The 24669-nt window shown below is 47.2% G+C and overlaps 2 protein-coding genes across 2 annotated transcripts in view; one reads left to right on the top strand and one right to left on the bottom strand.

The window, feature by feature from the left end:
* The window catches only part of FNDC5 (fibronectin type III domain containing 5), a gene marked incomplete at both ends in the record, with an annotated part of 15882 nt that extends 6422 nt beyond the window's left edge, over window positions 1-9460 (top strand). Inside the window, 5 exons of the mRNA XM_082329395.1 lie at window positions 2825-2940; window positions 3245-3449; window positions 4931-5023; window positions 8463-8596; window positions 9419-9460. Coding sequence (XP_082185521.1) covers window positions 2825-2940; window positions 3245-3449; window positions 4931-5023; window positions 8463-8596; window positions 9419-9460 — 590 coding nt within the window. The remainder of the gene's footprint in view (window positions 1-2824; window positions 2941-3244; window positions 3450-4930; window positions 5024-8462; window positions 8597-9418) is intronic.
* Window positions 6841-24669, bottom strand: S100PBP (S100P binding protein; the record flags this gene model as incomplete). The annotated part of the gene is made up of 4 exons (XM_082329394.1): window positions 6841-6859; window positions 22289-22393; window positions 23148-23242; window positions 23464-24669. 4 exons carry the CDS (start codon window positions 24667-24669, stop codon window positions 6841-6843), a joined length of 1425 nt encoding a protein of 474 aa, XP_082185520.1.

The raw sequence follows: 24669 nt of genomic DNA, 5'->3' as shown, positions 1-24669 counted from the left end.
GTTCCAAATTATTCATTCAGCTCTGGGAGCAGGAAACTCATTTTCCTGGCTTTGTATTTCTGTCAAACGCTGTGCTTAATTCTCTTTTCATATCGCTTTTATACTGGTTTGACACCACTGATTTATGTGTAGCTGCTCCTAATCTGTGGTAGTGAAAGGAAAGGCACGCTCAGATCTGCTGTCCTAGATTTCACTGTATTATCTGCTGACTTCAACTACCCCGTCCCTCTCTCGGGTATTAACTACGACGGGGGGTTTCTAGAGTGCTCTCGACCACCCAGACCAGCTGATTTCGCCCCCGCCTACATTCAGAGTCCTGCTTTGCAGGCGCCAAGCCCTGGGTTGCAGCTTTGCCGAGCGCTTCCCTTCTGCCTCGCAGCCCTCCACCCTCTCACCAATTCCCAGAGAGGTTGTTCGCTCTTCTTCTCCAGCTCTGCTAGGTCTTTCCGACGCCCCCACATTTTAGGTCATCAGGAAAGTTAGACGCTTTTTATGCTGTGCCTCCCTCAAGGTCACAGATTTCAAAGGGGACTCAGGCACCAAGTGGGCTGTGCTGTACGTTCCCTTTTCCTAGCCCGAAGCTTTTTCCCTGAGACTCCGCTCTCTGTTCCTGTGGGGTTAATTCATCTCTTTTCAAAGGCCTCCTCAGCCTAAGCTGGGTAAATCAGTGGTAGCTCCTAAAAAAAATTTAGCTCCTAAAAAAAGTTTAGCTCCTAAAAATATCCGGGAAAGACGACCATGCCGGGATTTAACTGTACAGCTGTACTCTGAGAAGGGCGAAGTGCCTGGCTGCAGCTGGAGACTGTTTTGTCTCCCATCTCTCAACTCCGTCATGTCCTCCGTATGTTCTAGCAAATTCATCAGGCATGACTCACAGACCTTCCCTGTACGCATTCCCGTCTGCTGACTGCCCCTTCCTAAAATTAGACCCTACTCTTGTTGGCACACGGGTTCGGTCACGGGGGAAGGTGAGGAGCTGCAGACCCACGTCCCTTCCTTGTGTCCCAGCGGGGAGCTGAGTCCAGAAGGGACTGGTGCTCAGGCTGAGGAGGACGATCCGTCTGCCCTGCTCAGCTTGTCCTTGGCCCTGCTGCTGCCGCGGAGGGTGAGGAGGATAAATGCTTCCGTTCTCCGAGAGCTGGCTGGAGACCACTGCCTCCGGCCAGCCCCTCAGAGATGAGAATGCTCTGGGTCAATACCGCCTTGATCATCTACTCCAGAGAGGAAGGATACCTCCCCCTGTGAAATCCTGGAGACCAGGACTGCTTGCTGCTCCTCCTACAGTCCCAGATTCCTGTGAACTTATCCATGCACCTTTCAGCGATCTTTTTCCTCACTGAAGGACTCACTAGAATCAGTCTGGATCCCAACGGCTTCTCCAGACATCCTATTCCTAAGGGCCTCACGGGTGGGTGTGGGTCTCCCATCTGCTAGAAGGAAGGGCTCTGAAGGCTGGGCTCTGGGTGTTGTCTGGGGAGGAGAGAAAGGAATAAGGTCATCGCTCTGCTAAGTGTGGAACAGCGCTGACCTTCAGCCGGGGAATTTTGTGCTCCCGTTATTTTCTCTGCTCCCGGGGGAACATTCACCAGGAGTGAAGTCAGTTGTTAGGAGACACTGACACTACAGCCAGAATATTTTCGGCCGCATTCAGGCGGCTGGGACTGACTATAAATCCAACAAGTGTTACTGGAGACGTGCACACATGCATCCTTCTTTTACTGTTGACCTCAGCCCCAGCCCCAGCAGGGCAGTGTTGTGCAATGGTTACAAAGCACTAAAAGTATTATTCTTTGATGAGAGTCAGAAAAAATGACTCCTTCTCACCCTACTGACCTCCTGGGGATGGTCAGAGTCCTAGCAGTCTCGTTAGCATTTACTGCCTTTGGCTTCGGGGCAGAAGCTGCAGATTGTGAATTAAATTTGACCAGAGGAGAGGGAACGGGAGTCCAACCTGCTGCACCGAGCACTGGAAGGACTGGGCCAAGCCTACAAGGTAAAACCTTCCCCCTGGGATGCCAAGAGCGGCTTTGCACCGTGCAGCTCCCTCGGGAAGAGGCTCCCGGTGAGGGCGTGCAGGAGCCCAGCTGGTGCATCGGAGCCCAGCTCTCCTTGGCAAGGCTGGCAGCTACGCAGATCCACCCTGCAGCTGGAAACTCAGCTGCGCTCTGGAGTAGGGAATAAACACGGGGCCTTGGGCTACTGCTTTCATGGCCTGCCCTTTTCACATTACAGCGGTCCGTCGGTGCTGTTGCAGCATGCTCCGTCCCTGTTAGCTGTAAGCGGATGGTTGCTGGACGTCCCGCGACCATCTGAGAGACAGCCCATCAGCCGCAAAATGCGTATAAAAAAATTTTCTGTCAAACTAACAGGGAAAAGCAAAAGAAACACTCCCATTTACTACTCCTGCATTTCAAACCTCCAGAGTCCTCATCAAAGCGTTCAGTTTTCATACTTCCAAGGCAGATTTTGCATTTCCTCCCAGCTGCCACTGTCAGACTGTAATGGGAAACAACAGAGCAAACGTGGTACGTGGCTGGGAAGGAGGAGATGAATGAGCTACTCGGTGGTCTGCTGTGTTGTCAGAAGAAACTCTTCCCAAGGGTCAGTTATTTCACACGTGTCTAATGCAACTCATGTTCTCAGCAGAGATCTCACTGGTAATTAAGACATGGAGTACTTGCAATTTCCAGGTCCCATATCCAGAACCATACCCAGGAAGGACTGTGAACGAGGTCCTTTCCCGCTCCCTTCCTCGCCCTTGCTCTGTCTCCCGCCTGCGGCTGTGACTTTGCCTCTGTAAAGGCTCTGCTCTCCCTCCTTGCAGACAGCCCGTCGGCTCCAGTAAATGTCACAGTCAAACACCTGAAAGCCAACTCAGCCGTTGTGACTTGGGATGTTCTGGAAGATGAAGTTGTCATTGGATTTGCAATTTCCCAACAGGTATGGTGCCGACTGTTACCCAGTTTCGGTCATGTTCATCTTCACCCCAGGTCCCCTCAGTTTCCAAATTCTCTTGCTGCAGTTTAAGCCCATTCCTTCTCGTCCTGTCCCTCGTGGTCTGGGAGGGAACTTGGCTTCCCGTCCTCTTTGCAGCAGCGCTTCATGTATTGGTAGCTGCAGAGAGGAAAGGGTCCGACAGTCTCCACGTCCGTGGTGGACAGGGCTGGAAGCAGTGGTCTTAGATGACAGCAGTGCACACGGGAGGCCTCTCCACCACTCTGTGCTCTCCTCTCTCGGCTTCCAGAAGAAGGACGTGCGGATGCTGCGCTTCATCCAGGAGGTGAACACCACCACCCGCTCCTGTGCCCTCTGGGACCTAGAGGAGGACACTGAGTACATTGTGCATGTCCAGTCCATCAGCATCCAAGGCCAGAGCCCTGCCAGTGAGCCAGTCCTCTTCAAGACCCCCAGGGAAGCTGAGAAACTAGCCTCTAAAAATAAAGGCAAGTGTGGGTGAGTTCCTATGTGGCCCCTGGGACGCCCAGGCAGCGCAGGGCTCCGCAGAGAGGAAAGCAGTGTCCTGTGCAGTGAGAATAGCTGGGTTAAACACAGGCAGGGCTGAGTGCCCTCTCCCAGCCCCACGTGGACAAGCGGGATGCCCTGAGCGTTCCCAGCAGACGAGGCTGACGGGTGCACAAAGCGACAGGGACATGCTGCCGAAGGCTGGCTGTTCATTTCTCCCAATTCAGATGAGATTTAACAGGCAAAGTGAGGAGGAGAAGGTTTCCAGACTGGGAGCTGTGTGTCCAGTAACCTTGCAAGTGGAGAATGCCAGGGAAAATTCCTGAGCAGCCTGTGAACACATGTGGAAATAGACCCCTGGATGGCACTGGGCACACCAGCGCTGTGCTCACAGGGCACTCGGGGGGATTTGCTGAGCCTCCTGAGCTTGATTCCAGGACAGCAGGGGGGGGAAATATACCCAGAGACTGCCACTTTCTTACATTTCAAGTATTTCTGCCAAATCACAGAATCACAGAAAGCTGAGGTTGGAAGGGACCTCTTGAGATCACCTAGTCCAAACCCCTGCTCAAGCAGGGTCAGCTAGAGCAGGTTGTCCAGGATCATATCCAGTTGGGTTTGAATATCTCCGTGGAGGAAATCAGGCACTTCCTCACTGGCAGCTCCTTCACTTGTTCCTCTTAAGCCAAACCAGACTGTTGAAGGTTTTCTGTCAGCAAGAATCTCTGCTACAAAAAGGGCCAGGGAGTCCGGGGGTCTGGGACATAAAGGGTTACTGCCTGCCTACTGAGGACCCAGCCTGTTGCAGGGCTTTTGGCCGTGGTTCCTAGGATGTTGTGAGTTCTTGACTCTTTCTGCTAAAATGATTTGGTGTCTGTAAATACCGAATTGCTGTTCATCTGAAAGCACTAAGAGGAGAACTGCTTCCCTCCCTGGAGGCCTGAACTGTAATCTTCTTAGTGCTTTGAAGCCAAGGAGGCGCATTACACCCCGCAAAAAGGCTCTACTCATTTCTAAATCCCATGGCTCCACTGAAAAATATCACGCCAGGCTCCACACTCCTGAGCTGGGAGAGGAACTGCTGAAGCATGCAAGGCGTTGTGACAGGCGCAGACGGCACTAACAGAGACCAGAGCCAGAGCAGAGCGAGCCGCCACGGGGCCAGATAAGATGTGGACTTACCCCGTGGCAGCTCCTCTGCGGTAACTGCCTGGCGATCCTGGCTCGCCGCTCCTCCCTCGCCCCATCTCCTGCAGGCTGTCAGGGGCAGTTGCTGCAGAGCAGCTGATGCTCTGCGAGTTCAAAGCGCAGCTCGTGCTGCTGGCACGGCTGACGGGCGAGGACTCTCTCCCTGTTAGCTTCGACCCTGACGCACTGATGATTTGAGTCTAGGGCACTGTTAAACCGGTGTCCAGCGCAGCCCGAGCCGTGCGGTTAGGTTTCACGATCTCTCTTTCCCCTTGTGCAGATGAGGTGACAATGAAGGAGATGGCGAAGAAAAACCAACAGCTGCGAGCGGGGGAAATTCTCATCATTGTTGTGGTGTTGTTTATGTGGGCAGGTCAGTTCAATCTTTCTGTCAAAAGCACGTAACAACCCTAGGGCCTGCTGGCTTGCTTGGTTTGCCTGCGTAATCATGTAAGACCTGAAAAGAAACCCTTCCTCCCATAAAGAGTCCTGTATATTCAGCTGTAAGGGCACCTCGGTTCCCTCTGCAGCACCACGAGTCGGGCAGTGCCAAAAGCAGGTGAATCAGTGGTTTGATCTGGTCCAGCAGGAAGCAGGTAATGGACTTGATGAACCAATTGCCTAATTCCCCATGGCTAATCCCGTAATCTCAATTTTTCTGGAATGCACTGATGATAATGCCCTCAGCCATCCAACAGGGTGCCTTGAGCCCTTCAAATGATACAGGTCACTGTAATTATCTGGCTATTATAAGACTCCTACTCTCATGCAAAACAGAAATTTAAGAGTCTCATTCTCAACACCCACTATTACATATACACGAAAACCCACTTCAAAATCAATTAAAATAATGGAAGCATTGAAAGAACAAATGGCCCCAAACATGAAAACACCAATAAACCCAGATCCTCTCACCATCCACTATTAAAATACAAAGAATAGCATTTAATAGGGAGAGGAGGGACATTAGCAGAAACATATTAACCAAAAGGAAGGAAAAGTCTACATGAGCTTGGGACGGTGGGAGGAGGAAGGACTAGCAGGAGCTGGAAGCTGCTATCCAAAAGGATGCTTTGGAGCCAAACTTCTGGCAATCTTTTGAAATTCCAGCCTAGTCCTCCTTACACCTTGCAGCCACTAATCCTTTTAATCCAAGCGGAGGCTCTGCTACAAGACAGCTACTGCAGTATATGATTTTATAAGCAAGACCGCATGCCCAGCTGCAGCTGAGAGCAGCCGGTGCTGTGGGAGGTGCAGTAAAGCCATCCTAGGGCCACTTTGCTGTGGGATGCGATGGGCATAGCTAGGCACGGACATTAACACAGCCTCTAACAGAGCATCAGATAAATGTGGTCCTTCGATATGAAGATCCCTCACTATGAGTTTCTGTAATATGTCCAAATATAGAAATTAAATTTCCAAAGAGAACCAAGAGTTTTCCGACATCAGCTGGGGACCGTGTTTCAATAGAGCTTATAGCAAATTGTACCTAGGACAGATCTCGCTCATGTGTTTTAAACTAGCAAATAGGGAGAGGAAAATGCCTCCGACTCCTGCTCCATCAGCTTAGCATGTCTGAAGTGGCTGCAGCTAGCCCGTCAGCCTGTTCCGTTTGGAAATTACATGCATGAGTTAATGGGAAATAAAGTTTGCACATGTTTGTTTTCTATTTAGAGCCCCAGCCTCCCCTGGCTGCCAGTCAGCTGCTGCTCCTGCTGCAACGTAAAACATTAATGAAACAACAGTTGCTCCCTGCGAGTCACAGAGCACGTTGCCCAAGGGAGAATGGTTCAGGTGACCCGAGGAAATTGGCAGGCCAGGAAATTAGCGCTATGGTAAACCTGCGATCCATGAAAGACACCTTTGGCACTCCGTATTTAGTCCTCTTGTCCCAGGCAAACCACTTTTCCACACGCAGAGCGTGTAAACGGTCGCAGAGAGAATTCTCCTCGGTCAGAAGAGAAAGCCACCACAATAGTACTGAGGCTGACGACTTTGCCAACTTGTCGTTTCAGTGGTGAGCATGACGTTACGTCCTTTAAGACGGTGGTCTGTCACCTCTGCTGCTGTAAACTGTAACAGTCCTGAATTGATAGGGGTTGCATCAGTTTACTCCAGCAGAGGATTTGGCCCATTTATACTAGATTCTGCTGAGATGAGATACCTCCAAGGAGAGAATTGAAGAGGAAATCAGTCACTGATCTGAGATCTGTCACAAAAGAGGGGGACGGAGGGATTAACTGTGTCCTGTGCAGCTCTGCAAGGTTTCTTTCAAGTGAATCCAGGTGACACAGAATCAGATCCACGTATAATATTTTTTTGCCCTGGAAAGTCCTGAGTTTACCGTGCATTATTTGCATTTCCAGAGACTGGACAGCAATTATTGCTAAAGATGATAACCAAATGAAAACCTAAACTAAATTACAAGGCTTCCAAAACCCCTAGTCCACGATCTTTTCAGCATTTATGTCAAGTTTTAGCTGTGCACATTCAAATTTAAATACCCTGCCAGTAAACACAATCATGAATAATTACACGAAGCGGCTGAACAACTGATTCATCTCCCACTGTAATATAATCTAAAACTCAGATCAGCGTCTGAACAAAGAATTTGCTAATACCAGATTTCCCTTCTAGACAGATGACTTACCTTTAAAAAGGAAAGTGGGTGGGGGGAAAATCTCTCTACATCTAGTGGGTTCTTTACAAAGTCTCAACATACAGCCCTTAACCTTGCCTGGCCATAACCTGAACGTACGACGATGGTTTAGCAAATGCAAACTGGAACCGGACTGTGCCCAGGGCTCTGAAGTGAGACAAGACCCAAGCTCCTGTGCTCTCTTTCTGGTGGTTTGCTTCTCTGTGCCTCGGTTTTACCATCAGAAATCACAGAAGGTGTGACTGTGGCAGATGTTAACCGATTCTCCTAGGATCAGCCATTTGTTCACATACGCAAGAAAGAATTTGGACCGCTGCATTTATCAGCAATACCTGGGGGCAGCTGCCATAACACCACCTCGCTTTATAAAGCGGTTTGCGATGATCTGGTGAAAGCTGTACGTATGTTTTGCTATTAGGGGAGCTGGAATATTTTTCAGGAAGGGAGAAGCAGCATCTGCCTGGGTCTGCTTAACCTCTGTGTTTGGAATCTGCAGGCAGAGAAGTTATTTGGTCAAAATGCCATATAAAAGCTTCCGAGAAAGACATTTGCAGTTGTCTTATGTGTCATGGCTGCCCCTGCTTTTCTCTTCATGTGCCTGCGTGTGTGGGAGGTAATTTCCACTGGCAGCTTTTGCTGCCGTCACTGTTGCATATTTGCAGATGTTGTCCTGCTGCTCAAAAGGCCCTGGCTCGTACCACAGGCAGGCAGGTATGGTACCTGCCTCTCATCTGCCAGCTCCAGCTCCAGCTCTGCACCCCACAGGAGCAAGATCAGAGGACACATTCATTAACCAGAAATTCCAGGAGCTCCCGTGTTTGCAAAGCAAAGATCCCATTTAATCGCACGGTTAGTGTTGATCGCTGTCCAAACGTAGGGCTTAGAACACTTGTCCCATTTAATGACAGGGAAGTTGGAATATAATTAATCTTCTTTCTGTCTAACTAGTTTAGTATAGAATTAGGCATTGAGAAGGAAACAGCCAGAGGGCTGACTAGCTGTGTTAGAAAATGATCTTTAGGAACAATTGTGAATGCTGCTGAGATCCCTACCAGAAGGCACAAAGCTGGCTGCGAAGCGAGGGATCTCTTGATCTCTGCAGGCTCCAGGGGCTGAGCTCATTTGTGTGATCACTAATGCTTCTTCCTGTCAGGGGTGATCGCCCTGTTTTGCAGACAGTACGATATCATCAAAGATAACGAGCCAAATAACAGCAAGGAGAAAGTCAAGAGCGCCTCAGAGAACAGCACTCCCGAGCACCAGAGCGGAGGGCTCCTCCGCAGCAAGGTGAGATGCTGCTGGCACGCAGTGGGGGACGGGGCAGACAATCAACTTCCAGCTGGGCTCCAGCTAAATTACCCAAAAAGCAGCCTCTTAAACATCCTCACTCCAGCCTCCTCCCTCCAGCTGGGATGCAGAAAGGAAACACCTCTTCACATCCACGCATGCCAGTACCACGGCTTCGTTAGTGGTCTGAGCCTCCCAGCCGCATCAGGGCACCAGCGCTTCGCTCCCACCTCTGGATTAGCCTGCACGTCCATCAGTAAAAGAGATTCCAATCTGTATTTCTGAAATATCTGAACATCTCTGGAAGAAAAATGCACTGAGCGATGCTGCGGTCCCTGAGCTGCTTGGGTCCTCACCCCCACAGCAGCCCTTAGGTGGCATGTGGTAAAGGGGATATTGCTCCTGCAATTAACTGAAGAGCTGATCAGCAGGAGCACGGCGGGTAATACAAGTGACGTTAAAGGTATGCCATATCCATAATGTAAGCAGAGTCAAGCCTATAATTTATACCAACTTATTTCGATTAATTTAACTTTTTTGTGTTCACAACTTGCACTCTGGCACATCCCCACCACTTCACATTTACTTATTATTTGAAATAGCCCACTAATTCATGCTCATTCAGAAGCAGACAGGGATGAACGACGCAACCCTAAAGCCTCAACTCCGGCCCTTTTTCATTATCTTGAGGGGATGGGAACAAGAACTTTTACAAAAACAAAACCTGACCAGCACACTGCACTGATCTCTGATGTGATTTTTTTTCTCCTCTCTTGCAATTCCTGTACATCCTTTCTTCCTTTGTCTCCTCTTCTCTTCTAGTTTCCAAAAAACAAGCCCTCAGTGAACATCATTGAAGCGTGACAGCCTGCCATCTGATAGATGGACTCCATTCCTCACTCTCACTTTCTGCCTCTGAGCCTGGATGACTAGGGAGGTGAAATATTGTTGGAGCAATTTGGAAAGAGACCTAGTGATTGTCACTTGCTGGCATACACCTCCTTGTCTGCGTTCTGCAAAACATCGGGCCAGAAAGAAAAATCCTGCAAAAAAAAAAACAAAACCCTGAAATCCAAACAATTAAGATGGAAAAGCATCAGTGAGACAGCTGCTGCCAGTGATCCTGTACTGGACTCATGAATCACCTGGGCTGGAGCAACTTCTCACGCACTCCTCTCCACCTTCACACTCCGTCTTCTCAAACAGTTTTCCCGTCTTTGGATATGTACAAGGTTTTGTTGTATCTTTATTTTGTCTCACTGTCACTACATCTTGACAGTATTAACGTGAGCTCAGGCATCAGTCACTGTCACTCCTCTCCAAGCAAGAAAGGAGGAAAGCTCATCGCAGACATGACTAGCAACCAGATTTTGGCTGCTGTGTGCTCTCGGCTTGCTTTGTTCCATTGATGTGTGTTGTGTAACACGTCTTGCAGCTGGGTTTTTAAAAAAAAAAAAAAAAAGAAAAAAGGCATACCCCAGTTTCCATTCCCACTGCGAGAATTCCCTGGTTGTTCTCCAGTTAGGCTGCAGCACACGTCTCCACCGTTGCTGTCTCTGCTATCTCGCACTGGTGCTCTTCAGCTCAGATAGTCGGGGCACGCCGAACACCGAGGCACAGACCAATATGAGGGGACACCAGAAGCCGTTATTTAGCTTCCAGGATAATTTCAACCATTTTCTTCATGGTATTTTCAGCTGGGCCTGTGTCCACCACCAGTGTGATAAAAGGTCCATAAAAATGTAGCCAGTCAGCAAAAAAAGAAAAAAAAACTCCCGATACCGGTTGCTATGCAAGGTCTCCAGTGGCAATAGCTATTTATTGCAAAAGGCTCTTGCCTAAGGGACCTTTTTCTGAGGGCTTAAGTTCTTAAATTGCTTCTTTTAGTAGGGTTCCTGTGGGAAGGTCTGGTTCTCCTTACACGTCCTGTCTGCACTATTTTTGTGACGTTGTAATGCTGGAGGCAGTCCTCCATAAAAAGGATGACGACGAACGGAAAAGGGGTTGGGCTTCTCCTCTCTAAGTGCTCGATGCTTGTAAGCTGACAGGATCCCGGGGATTGCTGGTGCTCTGGAAGCTGGTAGCTGCAAGTCCATCACATGGAAAAGATTTTCTCTTTGTAGTGTGCCATGGGGTATCTGTATTTATTTAATGACTCCACAAGACCACTCCATATGCACTAGGGGATGAGGCAAGATCCTACTTGTTCCATCAAATACCAAGACAGGTTGGCCTGAGTAGGGTTTGAGTCTCGTTACAACAAACCTGCGCTCAGACGAGCCTGGTTTGAAAGTCCCTGCAAAGAAACAGGCTGGCAGTAACCGAACTCAGCCATCTCTCCTCTTCCACTGTCACCAGCCTTTCCAAAATAGATGATTTGGGAGAAAGGGACTAGGAAGTCTGCTTGCAGATGTGTTGGTGAACAAGCAAGGGCTTCCCTTGTGCTGGTTTCAGAAGGCAGGCCAACCCAAAGGTCTCTTCAGTGGATCCTTTGCCAGAACATACTCCTCCATCACCAAGAGGGAGAGGTCAACACCTCTGATACAGACAGAGCAATAAACATTTTATAATGTACAATAAAAGATTAAAGGCATCTCTTGTGTCCTCTTAACGTCTGAATTTAGTAATATTTCATCTTGGCCTGCTTTGAGCAGAACACGGACAATAGAAGAGGGAGATTTTCCCTCTGTTTCCCAGGGACTACAGCATGAACTGTTTTCTCAAGGTCTGGGTGTAGAAAACCAGAAAGGTTCAGAGTTCACTCTGGTTGCGGGATGAGGGGAAAAAAAAAAAATGTTGCAACACAAATAGCACTACAGCCATACCTAGCAAGATTCTTCCGACGTGTCTGTTATCTCCTAAGAAAGAAACGTTATTTGGAATCCATGCCCCTATAAAGGGAGATTTAGGACAGATGGTACAGCATGTGCAAAACGATAAGGGAGATGCTCTCTCCTAATCCTAGAGCAGACAGCCAAGCAAGCAGCCCTCAGAAGCCCGCTAGGGAGGAAATTCAGCCTGGTAATTTGGTGGGTTTGGGGGGTTGTGTGTCTGTTTTTAAAGACAGTTGTCCCTGGGAATTCAGACCGTATCCCCTTTTTTTACAGTAAATGTTGTTGTTCCCTAGTGACAGGTTTAAACTCTCTCCTAACAGAGATGTGCTCACTCCTCGTTTTGCAGAAAAGGATTAAAATGTAAAGCGTCAGTGTTTGCGCAGAGTTAAGCATTCACACCATAATGTGGCAGGAGGTAAAAGGGTTATCGTTATGTTCCATAACTGCAGGCTTTAAAAGTAAGGTAATAATGCTATTAGTGAGAAGAAACAAACGTAGGCTGGCAGCAACTCAACTCATCAGAGAGGGACTCCAAGCTATCCGATTCAAGTGATTCTCCTAAAGGAAATGTTTTCAGCAACTAGGAATTGAAGTGATGTAACAAGTCCATGCTTTTGGAGAGGGTGTTTCCCATTGCAGGAGAAGAAAGTTACTTAAGATCCTGCTTTTCTGAGAGTCATAACCATCAAAGCTTTAACTGCTCTTTCAGTACCAACTTCCACTGTAACCCATGAGAGTCGGACACCATTAAGGCTCTGGGCCTGCGTGACTTCAAGCCTAAGCCCATCTTTAGAAGAGATACCTCATTCTCGTCACCAGCTGCCAAAAGATACTCCTGAGGTGTTTCAGAGTCAATAAAGGGAAGAGATCAAGAAAAAACAAAACAAAACAAGACAGCGCTGAGGAAAGTCACGTTGGGCCACAGAAGAACGCACCCTGAAGGCCACCCACATTTCCCCGCACGTTTTTGCCTGACTGCTGGTTTTGACTGGTTGTTGGAAGCAGGAGCTAGGAAAGGGAGGTTTCAATAAATACTAAAAAGCAGCAAGTGGGAGTGGGCATGACAGGGATCCCAGAGAGCCCTGCAAGAACCGATTCCCCGCTGAGCTCAAAAGCAAAGGAAAGCAGCCCTCCAGCCGGCTCTGCCGATGCCGTGCAGCCGCGGAGGACTAATCCCGTTGATTTCCAAGACTCAACCGAGCAGAGACTATGGGCACAATAAGGAGCAAGAAACTGCAAACAGAACCCTTTGCCAATATACGCGGTGCATGTTTAAAGTTAAGCACCACTTGCCTTCATCCTTTCAAGCGCTGTAATATTATGCCTACAAGTACAATTTAGCCAATATATTCCTCCCCCACGAGTTTAGTAAAATGGAGCTGCAGGAGGCGGTGTGGAGCAAACAATCCTGCACAGCATGTCCTTCCAATTCACAACACACAGCGCCATACACTTCGCACCACCTCCCTCTGTACAACAAGCAGCAGCACAAGCTCTGTTCTCTGTCTCCTCGGAGGAAAATGAGAACATTAGGCATTTTATTCCCTGACAGTTCAATAGCATCAGAGGAGGAAACACCTACATGACAGAAAGTGTTAGTATAATCTCAGCTGGTAATGACTTTCTGGAGGAGATGTAAATGGAGAGGAACAGACTGCTAATGCCAGTATTTGCCAAAGACATTAAAGGTTACATCACTCAGAAGCGTATGTCACAGCTGCACATCCATTTTGCTGATAAAAATACGGCAATTCATTGACTGAGTAGTCAGACTTCACTTCCCAAGGAGAGAGTTGAAGATTATACCATATGTTATACCAAATGTAATTTCCCCAGATTTGCAGAAAAGCTGCCTAACTACGCGTAATGAGCTATTACTGGCCGGTCTGGAAGCAGAAGCCTAGCTGACCAAATTCAATCAGCTTTCTAGCATTTGTTAAAAAGCTGTATGATCAACACGCCTTTTAGACTGAAATATCTTCTGTTTCCTAACAAATCTGCTGTCTATTAAATCATCTGATGGCCTGATAGATGAAAATGATTATGTTCCTACTTGTTAGTGCTTTAGCCCACACATCTCGAGGAAAGCGAGCTGGATTCTCTTTCAGCTCATGCATCAGCATCAATTTTGTTTAACTAAGTTCCAAATGAAGAATCTTTATTATTAGCGACAGAGCCAGGAAAGACACAGCTTGAATTTTAGATCCCAGATGGAGTCAGCAAAGTTGGCAGCCAGAAAAGCCATCTTTTTGCTTGCAATCTGAACACATTGGATGCGGAGTCACTGAGTGGCAATAATGACACAGCCCCACGATGCCATTTGACACTTTCCAGCACATCGTTGTCCTTTTTAACTGACAAAACCCCCCACACTTAGTGCCACCAACTGCTAAATATAACCTGTTTATACCATCCAGCCCTGTTTTGCAGAGGATGCAGCCAGCATAGTACTAGACATCCTCTCGAACCAAAGGGAGAATATTACCAGCTTCCACTATTTCACATTTCAGGACATAATTTCCTCCTCCCGTTTAGAGTTACCTTACGGCACAAAAGTAGGGAAGAGCTGGTGAGCTTTTGAGAGGCGGGCAGAAAAAGCCACGCAGTAGTTTAATTTCAGTCTCATTGTCTTCTAGCTGCTGCTGTTAGACTGCGATACATTGATGAATGTTATGAAATTTTTAATTGTAAGATATTTAATCACAGAGCTCATGCAGGGCTCGCACAAAAGAGTCTCCTCCAATCTTATCTGATGTCGCTGGATTCTACTAGAGCAAAAATCATGAACAGAGCCCTTGGCTATGCTCCAGCAGCAAACATGCAGTCTGTCCTTCCACAAAGGCTTAATACACAATCTCTCCCTCCCCTTGCAGTATCTCTACCGTTCAGCATAAATGAATCACGTTTGCAATATCAAAGAATGAAATCTTCAGCAATAAGGCTGCCCAGAAGCCTAAAGCCTTTACAAAGTGCAGAACTGCTCCATGGCAGTGTTCATTCACGCGAGAGATTTACATTCACAAAGAGCACGAACCACACGTTCTCCTGCCCGAGGTCCTCCAGCGCCGGGAAGCTGGCCTTAGACACAGCACACGTACAGACACCATCATCTTGCTGTCATGGTAAGGCGCTGCCTGTTCAGAATAATTTCATTTTCTCAGCATGGCTGAACTGGCAACAGAACGCCTGCTTTAAGAGAAGGCTAATATAAATAACATCCTGACGGCTATGCATCACTTAATAATAATCTCATAGAGAGATATGTAACGAAATCAAGACAGCTAGCATGGGAAGCTCTGAACGCATAAAAGGCAACACCTCGGCGTGCGGAGCAAAGGGAGCAGATTGCCTGTGGTCTTCCTACCGCTCCGTTCCTGCTCCGTTGTATCACTGCTGATCAGCAGCGACCATCGATCGCTGCTCGAGACGGAGCTTCGCTACCCCGGCAGTACGCGACTGCAACAGCTGCCGCAGGCCTGCGTTGCTTCTGGGCCCTCAAAGAGACAGTCTGTTAGCAGTTTAATAGCAGATAAACCCTCCAGCAAGCAAGCGAGTTGGCTTTTGCAAGGTGGGGGGAGGGAGGGGCTCTGCAGTCAGACTCCTGCCATCCCACTTGCCTTTGCAAAATGACAAGAACACGGGAATTCGAAGCCAACTTCTTCCCTCCTTTATTATGCATATATTAGGAGCAGGAGGACTTTCCAGATATGAAAACAACCTGGACAACACACAAAACTGCCCTCAGGACCACAAGAAAATTATTCCTTTGTCAGAGACGTCTCTTCAATTTAATACGCGGGATTCACTGGTTTAAAAGACAACAGCCGCCACGTACTAACGACCCCCACGCTACCCCATCGATGGCTGCCAAGGGATGTCACCTTCTCTTTCTATGCACGGCTCCCTGCGAGCAAAATTTACAGTGGTAGAAGTCCCATCAGAGGCTACGCTGGCATTAAGAACATCTTATTAACCGGAGGAGATCAGTTATTGGCACAAAGCCCTAACGCTGAGCGTGCACCACCCATGAGAAAAACAAAACCAGACATCCCCCGCCCCACAAAATCGCTGTATATGGATTACTTCGTTAATGGAGGCAGTAATATCTAGGAGTTAGGGCAGTCAGGCAATACCAGGCTCTGTTCCAAGCTTTGCTGCTTATCCTTTGGACAAATTACTTCGATTCTCTGTGCCTCAGTCACTGCACATCTAGGACAGTGACAAACTTTGCCCGCTTTTTAAAGCCACCTCCTTCTGGCCCGCTCCGGATTTGAAAGGTGCTACGGAAGGGCAAAATAATGAAATATATGAATGACAACATTGAAAAACATTAGTACTGCGCCTAAATTTTATTTCTTTAAAATTACAGTAGCCAAAAGTGTCACCAAAAAATTCAAATTACTGTAATAAAAATATAGTGCAATTTCCTCCATGAATAACTTAATTTGCTCTCTGAAAGCCACCCATAAATGCCTGAAGGGTTCATAAGGCCTGTGCAGGCCCTGCTAGCACCCCCGGGAAGAGCATTTTGCAGAAGATCAACTTATCGCTTACAAATTATTTACAAATCCTCCAAATAATTTGGAGTTTCTATGCTCTGTTAGGGAGGGAGATGGAGGCAGCACGGAGACCAGTAGTTGCTGTCGGACTGCGTAGCTTAAATGACCACGAGGTCACCTTCTTCTGGGCACTCCAGAAAGCAGGCAAGTGAAAGGGGAGAACCTTACAATAACACAGCAGAAAAGAAAACCGACATCTACCAGGTGCAAAATATTTATAAACTGAAGTGAAAATCTCATGAAATATTTTTACAAGAAAATGTTACAAATTAAAGAAGTCAAAACAATCAAAAAAGGCAAACTTTTCAGGGAGGGAAAGAACAACAGAACAAGACAAGACATAACCAAACCAGGTAAATCAACAGCTGCTCCTGAGTTTACAGTAAATAAACACAACTTTGTCTTTGCCAAACGGAGAGGGACAGCAGCCACAAGCTGTTTTTACGATGTAAAACCTTAATGTTATTCAGAGGGAGCCCAAGCACTGTAGGAGATTTAACGCTAAGGTTTAGGTCCAAGCTTTAAAGAAAAGTTTTTCCACTTCAAAGCAAATTTTCCGGTTTCCATCATTGAAATATTACATCCTCACATCCAACACGCAATCTTGCCTCCTGAACACCAACTACATGTTACCTACTCTGTGAAGAGGTTGTTTTCAGTTCAAAGGATAACACTGATGCAAAACATAGACGTTACCTATACAAAACAGATCACATTTAAATTGCACTTCAAAACCCGTTCCAAATGTTTCTACAACACAGAAACTTCCACTGGCCTTATTAAAAACAGATCAGAAAACAACTTACAAAAATACAAGATGCTCAAAACCAGAACAAGAACGGACAACAATAAATGCAGAACAAGAACCAGCACAGTCCCTCAGCAGCAAAATCAGACATTAGAAAAGGCTGTGACGGGGCTATGCTGGAAGCGGTCAGGAGTGCTCTGGAAATGGTGGTGTTTGGCCAAGTTCTTGCACACCCGCTGTGTGAGGCTGTACCTTTGGGTGGGTTTCTCGGTGGACCTTGGGTAATTTCTGCAAAAGTAAGTAAAATAGTTAAACACAAGAGAAGCATAGGTATGAGAGGCTGGAACAGCACCTTCTCTGAAAATGCCTTCCCCATTCCTTGGGGCTTGCAGCTGGTACCTAATTTTCTTGTTACGAGGTTTTAAAAGCGAAACCGCATTCTAAGGCCGCACCTTGGTAAGTAACAATATGAAGGTTTAAAGCCTGCCCTTTCAGGAGCACTGCCTCGTGTTTTGTCACCTTCTTTGCAAAGCTCTTTCTCCCGGGCCCAGCAGAGAAGGCTGAGGGCTTCACTGCACAGTTTAAACAAGAGGTAAATTTTCCTTACAAAGTGCTGTACACACGCTAAGTACTTTCATTTGCTACATCTAAGCACGTTCTGAAATAAAACGACAAAATCCCACAAACTTTAAGCAGTCTTATGGGAGGAAGATTAAAAAACAAATTACTTTTCAACAAGCTTGGTTATCTCCAGGCCTCAGAGTGTTACAAAGCTTTTCCACATCATTAGAGGCTGCTTTGCCCCTTCTGCATTTTGAAAAAAGCCAACTCTGCTGTCTTATTTTTTTCTTATTTGTGCCCAGGCATCAGCGTAACTCGGGAAATAGCATTTATAAACTGCAGACCCATCTGAAGAACGAACAACCACAAGGGTCATTCCTGCAAACACACTATCAAACAGTTGGTTAGGAGAAGGAGCAGGTGGCTGGCACAGGGTCAGCACATCCACAACACGGAGAGTTTAATTTCTACAGCAGTTGCTCAGCAAGAGCAGCCGGTGACCAGATAGGTCTCAAGCCAGCAACGCAACTTGTTCATGCCAACCGCTGGGGAGAGATACCTGTGTTTCGCTCAACATGGATTTATCATAAGGTTGAGAAAAGCTAGGTTGTGACAGGATCATACAGGCTGCTCCCAGGAGGTCTTTCTAGGTCAGGGTTACACGGGTCACGGAGACCAAACTTTTACTCATTATCCAAGCGCTCCAGTACTACTGATCTTACAGCCAGCGCTATCTGTGTACACAGAACAAGCCCCTCTATCCAAAAGAGCAGCTCTGAAGGCTTTGCATAGCGAATCCTTGGCAAGAGATGGTTCAGCAGAATGCAAGAATCCTTGAATTCGCGTCACAAAACACAAAACAACCAGTAACTCCAGCCTTGCTGTCGCTTTTGACCTTCTGCTCGCTCAGAACAGGTACGACAGCTCAGTGGAAGGCAACTTCCTTGGAATCCTGCCCTTGCTGAAGTCCACTGCTTCGAGGTGCTCGCAGCACACAACGGTGTGTCCTTGCCCAGTCGAAACTCAAAGGTTTTTCCATCCTGCCGCTGCCGTCATGTGGTTAACGTGAATCACGGTTCTGCGTAACACCGCTTCCTTCCCAGGGAACACAGTGTCTCTTGAGCAAACCTAGGTCTCCTTCATAAACTGCAGTATCGGCTTTTATTTACCCAAAGAAATAGCTTCTTGTCAAAAAAAGATACGTCCAGAAAAGATTTCAGAAGCGTTCTTGAAAAAAAATCCGTGTTTTCAGACTGCATTGTTGAGGAAGAAGGGAGGCACTCCAAGACAGCTAACCAAAGGCAAACCCTGTCACGCACCAATTCATGTTGTCTGCAATAAGCTGATGCAAGATGTGTGCGGGCCGAGAAGAAATCACAACTTTTCACAAATTCGCAGCCTTCCTACACAGAAATCCCCCTCCCTTGCCATTCTGAGTCACAGTAAAATGGGTCACGGAAACAGGGGGGGTCATTTCCTACTGTCAGGGGTGCAGCCCTCACCCTCGCACCTGAGGGGAGACAAGAAGTTGTGCAAACTACCACCATGACTCATGGTACTTCACACCAGTACGAGGTTTCAGCTCCTCTCCAAGGGGCGAAGTCGGGGAGCAGACTAACCCCGTCAAGGATTTGGAGGGAGCTGTGACCACAGTGCCTCACGTAACTAACCCAAGACTCAGAGCAGGAATCCTTACGGCCATTACACAAGGAAAGGGGACAACGACACCCCAGATAAAGTGAACGGCCATGCAACAGACCTGAAAATATTTTGATTTCTTTCTCCTCAGACACAGTCCATCCCCCATCCTTCCACAACAGTTGAGACCAAACCACAGATTTAGGATGAGATTTTCAGGCAAGTTCCGCTCTCATTTAGAAACCAGCAGCTCTGATTATCTCAGCAAAAGTACCTGCAAACCGAATCCTTCTGGTTTGCCACTAGAGAAGCCCCTGGACCAGTCGTGTAGATGAGGGAGTATCACACTCTGCTAAGAGCAGCTAATTCCTCCCACCTCTCCCCTCACCATAAGCCTCCTTGCAATCTGCTTTATCAGTTCCTACCCCATCCCCTACTCCAAACCCCATCTCACATCCCTCTTGAAATTTAGGGTTTGTAGGTGGATTTAATTTGCTTTGAAGTGAAATCTCCCTCCTAGGCTCAGCCATAAATGTAATTCTTCCTTTATGTCGGCGCAGCCCAAGTCCTGCACCTTCCCTGCATGCTTTCCGTTCAAGCAAAATGAGTTTGGGCAGGTAAGAACTGTTTCAAGTTTCTTCCTCAGCCAGCTCAGTATCAAATCAACAGACCAGACTGTTTCAAGGCAGAGCCTGTGAGCACAGCGTTCATTTGTATTTCACAGATTTGTTTCTCCATATGTTCCCTTATACTATTCTCCCTTTCCATCACCTTAAACCTGGTGTGTCTATTTTTTAAAGATATTGATCTTTGTTATCACAGTAAGACCAGATGGTCTGTGACTATAAGGTATTATTTCCTCCTCCTCCTCTCCCTTTGATTCAAGAGGGATCCAAGAAAATAATTTATCAGGTTTCTCCCAGGTTGTAAGAAGTCTGATACAATTGCTAAGCATCGTAAACCTCTACCAAACCCACCAACCCTCAAGGAGAACTCCTGGTGGAGTCCTGCTAGCAGAAGCAGAGAAAGCAGTAGTTGGAGGTCGGACAGGAGCCAGCTCATCCTCCCAAGTACCCAGGGGTGCACGACTCTGCCGAGAGTGATGCCGCTCCAAATAACATGAGAACGCTCGTCTGAGCAGCAGGTGGTGCAAGCACTATCCCATATGCACAACTGCAATGGCAATGACCTGTGAAAGCAGATCTCCTCCAGTACAGATGTTTGGGTAGAAACCAAGAGAAGGTGATGTTTAGAAAGAGAAATGCTTTTTCTGTTAAGTTTGTCCTTCTCCCGCCCAGTTAAAAATAGGCCTATCCAGCTACGTACATGGCCGAGGACAAGACCAGGCAGCAGAGTGCCAACGCTCAGTGCCAAGAGTCACAGTTATAAAAGCAGGAGCCGCATTACTTCTGTAGACTGATACAGAACCAACCAGAATTGCCGAGGAGGATCTCATCAAGGATATGATTCTATTTACTGTTGGATAAAGGGCAATAATGAAGTGTGAATGCTAACAAATGGTCAGCTGGCAGAAATCTTTTGTGGTCAATTATCAGTTCCAGCCACCCATTTCCAAGCAGATGTTCAAATCACATCTCATTTTTACATCTGCTACAACGCAGCCTCAGCAGCATTTCGATTCCTATAGGAGGCTGCAAATAAATTTATCTATTCAGATTGAATATCCTCTATAAACTAGAACGAGACAAAGAACAACCAGAACCACGCGTTATCTCCCAGCTCACTTGAGACGGCTAGATGTGAGAAGTTTACTCTGAATACAAAAGGATTTCTTCCAACTAGTCGATGTTCAAAGTTTGCACGTGGTAGCCAGTGCAACACACTCACTCAACACAGATCTAAGAAAATTGTATTTATAGAGAACCTGCAAGTGCAAGATACCATGCAGATAAGTGAAAAGATACAGCCTCTGCTGTAGTCAGCCTGTAATTCACCCAGACAACATACGAGCAAGGAGGAAGAGACAGGATACAAGGACGAGCAGACAGATCACGTAGAAGAGGGGATAGCAAAGTCAAAGACAAATGCCAGGAGATTTGCAATACAAAACAGAGCTAAAGATTTGTAGCAGCAATATATTAGTTACTGCTTCCCGAAGGGAATTCCCTTGCTGGCTCTGAAACCTGCTAATTTTCGTTTGGGAATTTCTTGGGATCACTCTGCATTTCTGCGTCTCCTACGCAAATGATATACCAGACTTTGCTGCAGACCCAGGTGCACAGAAGTACCATACAGGGTCAAAGTCAGCCCACTGAGGGTTCTTCTGTGACAACTGGGAAAGCCCACGCTGTCTGTCGGGCTGAATTGCAAGCCTACAGCTATTTGGAATAAGAGAGGCTTGCACTAATAAGAAAATCAAATTGTGTGCATCACAGACAATGTTCTTCCCCAGCAAAACAGATCTCTATTTCACTCACCAGCCTTGTTCATTTGGAGCTCTTGCCTGATTTTCTGTGACTCAGAACATACGTCTTGCATTTTTAATTTGAAAGGAAGAGAAAACAGGCCATTTTAGCTTTCTTTGCATAGTCCCCTCTGCATTACTTATGCTGTATTCATACACTGGAAAGCAGCCCTGTGGCTATGCAGCTGCTCGTGCTGCCCAGATAAGTGCAGGCTCCATGCGACGAGCCACAAAACTGTCAGTTTCTTCTAACTCTCAAGAAATGACAATTATTGCATCCATGAACACTCGGAATAACCACAGTGGGAGGCCATCTCTGGAAGCTACCAGAACACTCTTTGCCCTTCAGAACACCCCAGTTCCACCCATCAACCCGTCAGATACTGCTCTTCAGCCGATAGCCATACCTGCTCTTTACAGACATCCTCCTTTAAACCTCCACAGTTGATAGCTCTTGGATGATACCGTTGAAAGAGGCAATGTGTAGAAGGTGTCAATAATAAATCCAAATCTCAGCACTTAAGCTAAATATTCCCTGAGTCAGGGCTCATAGTTGTGGACTGACAAGAACAAGTTACCTCCCAACACAAGAAGCCAGAGCTCAGCTCTGCTCTTCCCAGGTAACACGGGCCTGGTTTGGGAGCCCCCCGGATTTACCGCAGCAAGCCCCCTGGATAATGTTTCCCAGGTTTTCCAAACTATGAAACTCATCTGAACCAGTCCTGGAACAAGACTGATTGCTGTGTGGGAACTCTGTGCATGGTAGTGCTAGCAAGTGTAGCAAGCACTTTTTATTTCCCTCTGAAAAACGAGTACATTCAAAACGTCAAAGAATACAAGTTCAGCAAGCCAGGCCTCCTGCTAGGACATCTGTCCTCCACTCTGCCCTCCCCGGCACAGCCTCACCCCATCCCATCCGGGGGTTACCTGGCGTAGGAGCTACCGTTTTCTTCAGGTAGACGTGCACACTCTGGATAGAAATGTTTCTTTTGCTCAAGCTCCACTTCTGAAATGCATGTCCGTTGGTTCAGGCTTTAAAATAAAAGACAGTGTTAATTTTTTTTAGACAATTTGTCCAATTAGGTTATAGAAGACAGAGGGGACAAAGTGTCCTATAGAACTAGTACAGACATGAACTTCTTGTAGCACTATTTATGATTGCAAAAATAAAAGTATTTATTTGAATAAAGCTGCAAAGATTCTGAGAGCAAAGCAGGACAGAGCGTCAGCTGAGAGAATCAGCAAGGCACTGTCCTGATTAACAAGCCATGAACCAGCAGCGAGCCCTCAAAAGCAGCAGATTTTTCACGTTACTCAAGGCCACGCTGGGAATGGCAACACACGGAACATCTGAGTGCAGCAAGTCCGCAGCGGCCACGGGGAAGGACCACGCAACTGGCAACTCCAGGCCCAGGAGCATTGGAGAGCAGAAGACAACCATCCCTGCCCAGCACCCGGCGCTGCTCTGCTGCTGCCATCTGCCGGAAACCACTCCAGAAGGAGAGCGGCCACCAAGCCAAGGCAGCACAAACATCTCCTCTGCCCTGCAGACCACTGCCCAGGACTGCCTTAGCCACCTTCTTTCTTATTTGGACCAGCCCTACATTCTTCCCCCTCTTACAGTATCTTACAGGGTAAAATATTAAGTACTTTTCCCACTATTTCAATGCACCTTAAGAAAAAAGTAAAGAGAAAACCAGCAGCACACAACCAACCAAACTGGTTTGGGAAACTGCTGGGACATTTGTCAGAGTGCAAAGGCATTTAAAGGCTCTGAAGAAATTACCTTTCCTCCTCCCGTGGCACAGGAATAACTTTGCCAGGCTTCTTCCCACCGGTTGTCTCTTCCTGCCCAATCTGGCTGACAGCTGTATCACTTAACTAGAAAGATATGGAAAAAGGGGTTTAACACCTAATAAAAAAATCGTTCATGTAAGTCTTGCTTATACAATTATATAAAAATCACACTTTCCTCCGCTTGAAAAACCTTCCCTTGCTGTGTGAAATTGCACGCTTGCGTGCATATGGACATTACGGCAAGTACAAATCAAAAGGAATGGAATTAAAAACATTTAATTACAAGAATTAAGATGTGTGTTTACTTTAATGCTGTTTGATCGCTGTTCAAGTTCTGAAGATTCCTGCCCCCCATCATCCTCTGGAGAGTCTAATTCCCTTGAAAAACAGCTCTTTGTTGCTTTGGAAAGTTCTTTGTTTCTGGACCCAGAAGATGGCGTGGGACGCCTCAGCAACGCAGGTGCTGAGCTCTCCTCAGCTGCGCTCTGGCCACAGGCAAGGTCGGAAGAGGGCAGGGACCTTTCCACATGATCGCCACACAAGGCAGAGACATCTCTGCCTGCAAAGGGAGTCTTGCTCAGGCAATCCACGCCCAGGCTTTGCCAGCCATTAGGCATCAGCCCCTCCGAGGATTCTTCGAGATCACAGCTACGAGCAGTTTTATCGTACTCTAGGCAATCATTTACGATTGCTTCCGAAGCTTCTCTTTCGGCTTCCTCCAAACAACAGTCCTCCAGAGGCTGATCCACACAGTCAGCATCAATTGGGCTAAGACTCAGAAGCTCCTGAATGTCAAGGTCAAACAACATGCGAGTTACTTGGGCTGACTGCAGATGGTTCTCATCCAAACTAGCACTTTCATTCGAAAGGCTAGGATAACATTCCGAACCGACTGAAGAACACTCTCCGGACAGAGGTTCGTTTGGTTTCTCTGCGATCTCTGAGGCTACGTTTGTGTCTTCGCTGATGACTGATGCCCCAGTGCAGCTGCTGCTCTCGTCCTTTTCACTCCCTCCATTTGCATTTTGGCTCAGAGTGCTTTTTCTAGTTAGGTACCGCTCAGATTCCACACAATCATCTGCCAAGATTTCCTGGATCTCTTCCTCAGTGTAATTGAAAGGAGAATTCCCTTCTTCACTGTCTGACAGTTCCAACAAGGAGTCATCTGGCTCGCTATCGTCAAAACATCTGGTTGTATCTAGAGAAATGGCTACATCATTGTATTTTGATGCAGAAGAACTGGCAACAAGGTCGTCGTGGCCAGTATCATCCAGAAAATGAGAGGATCCTTGAAAGCAGGCAGAATCTGGGGAACAGAGCAGCAGTTTCTCTGATGGATTTGGAGTGCTACAGTGATGACTCAACACACAGGCTTTCTTAGCCGACTGCAGGGCCTGAACCTGTTCTGCAGAATCCAACAGCCTTTTGGCCCTGGCAACTGTATTATGAACAGTAGGTTTAAATTCATGACAAAGACAATGCCCAAAGGTGTGACGGGAACGGTCATCCAT

The sequence above is a fragment of the Platalea leucorodia genome (assembly GCF_965183815.1).
Source record: "Platalea leucorodia genome assembly, chromosome: 18".
NCBI classification, from domain to species: Eukaryota; Metazoa; Chordata; class Aves; order Pelecaniformes; family Threskiornithidae; genus Platalea; species Platalea leucorodia.
This window is presented reverse-complemented; position numbering and strand designations above follow the sequence as displayed.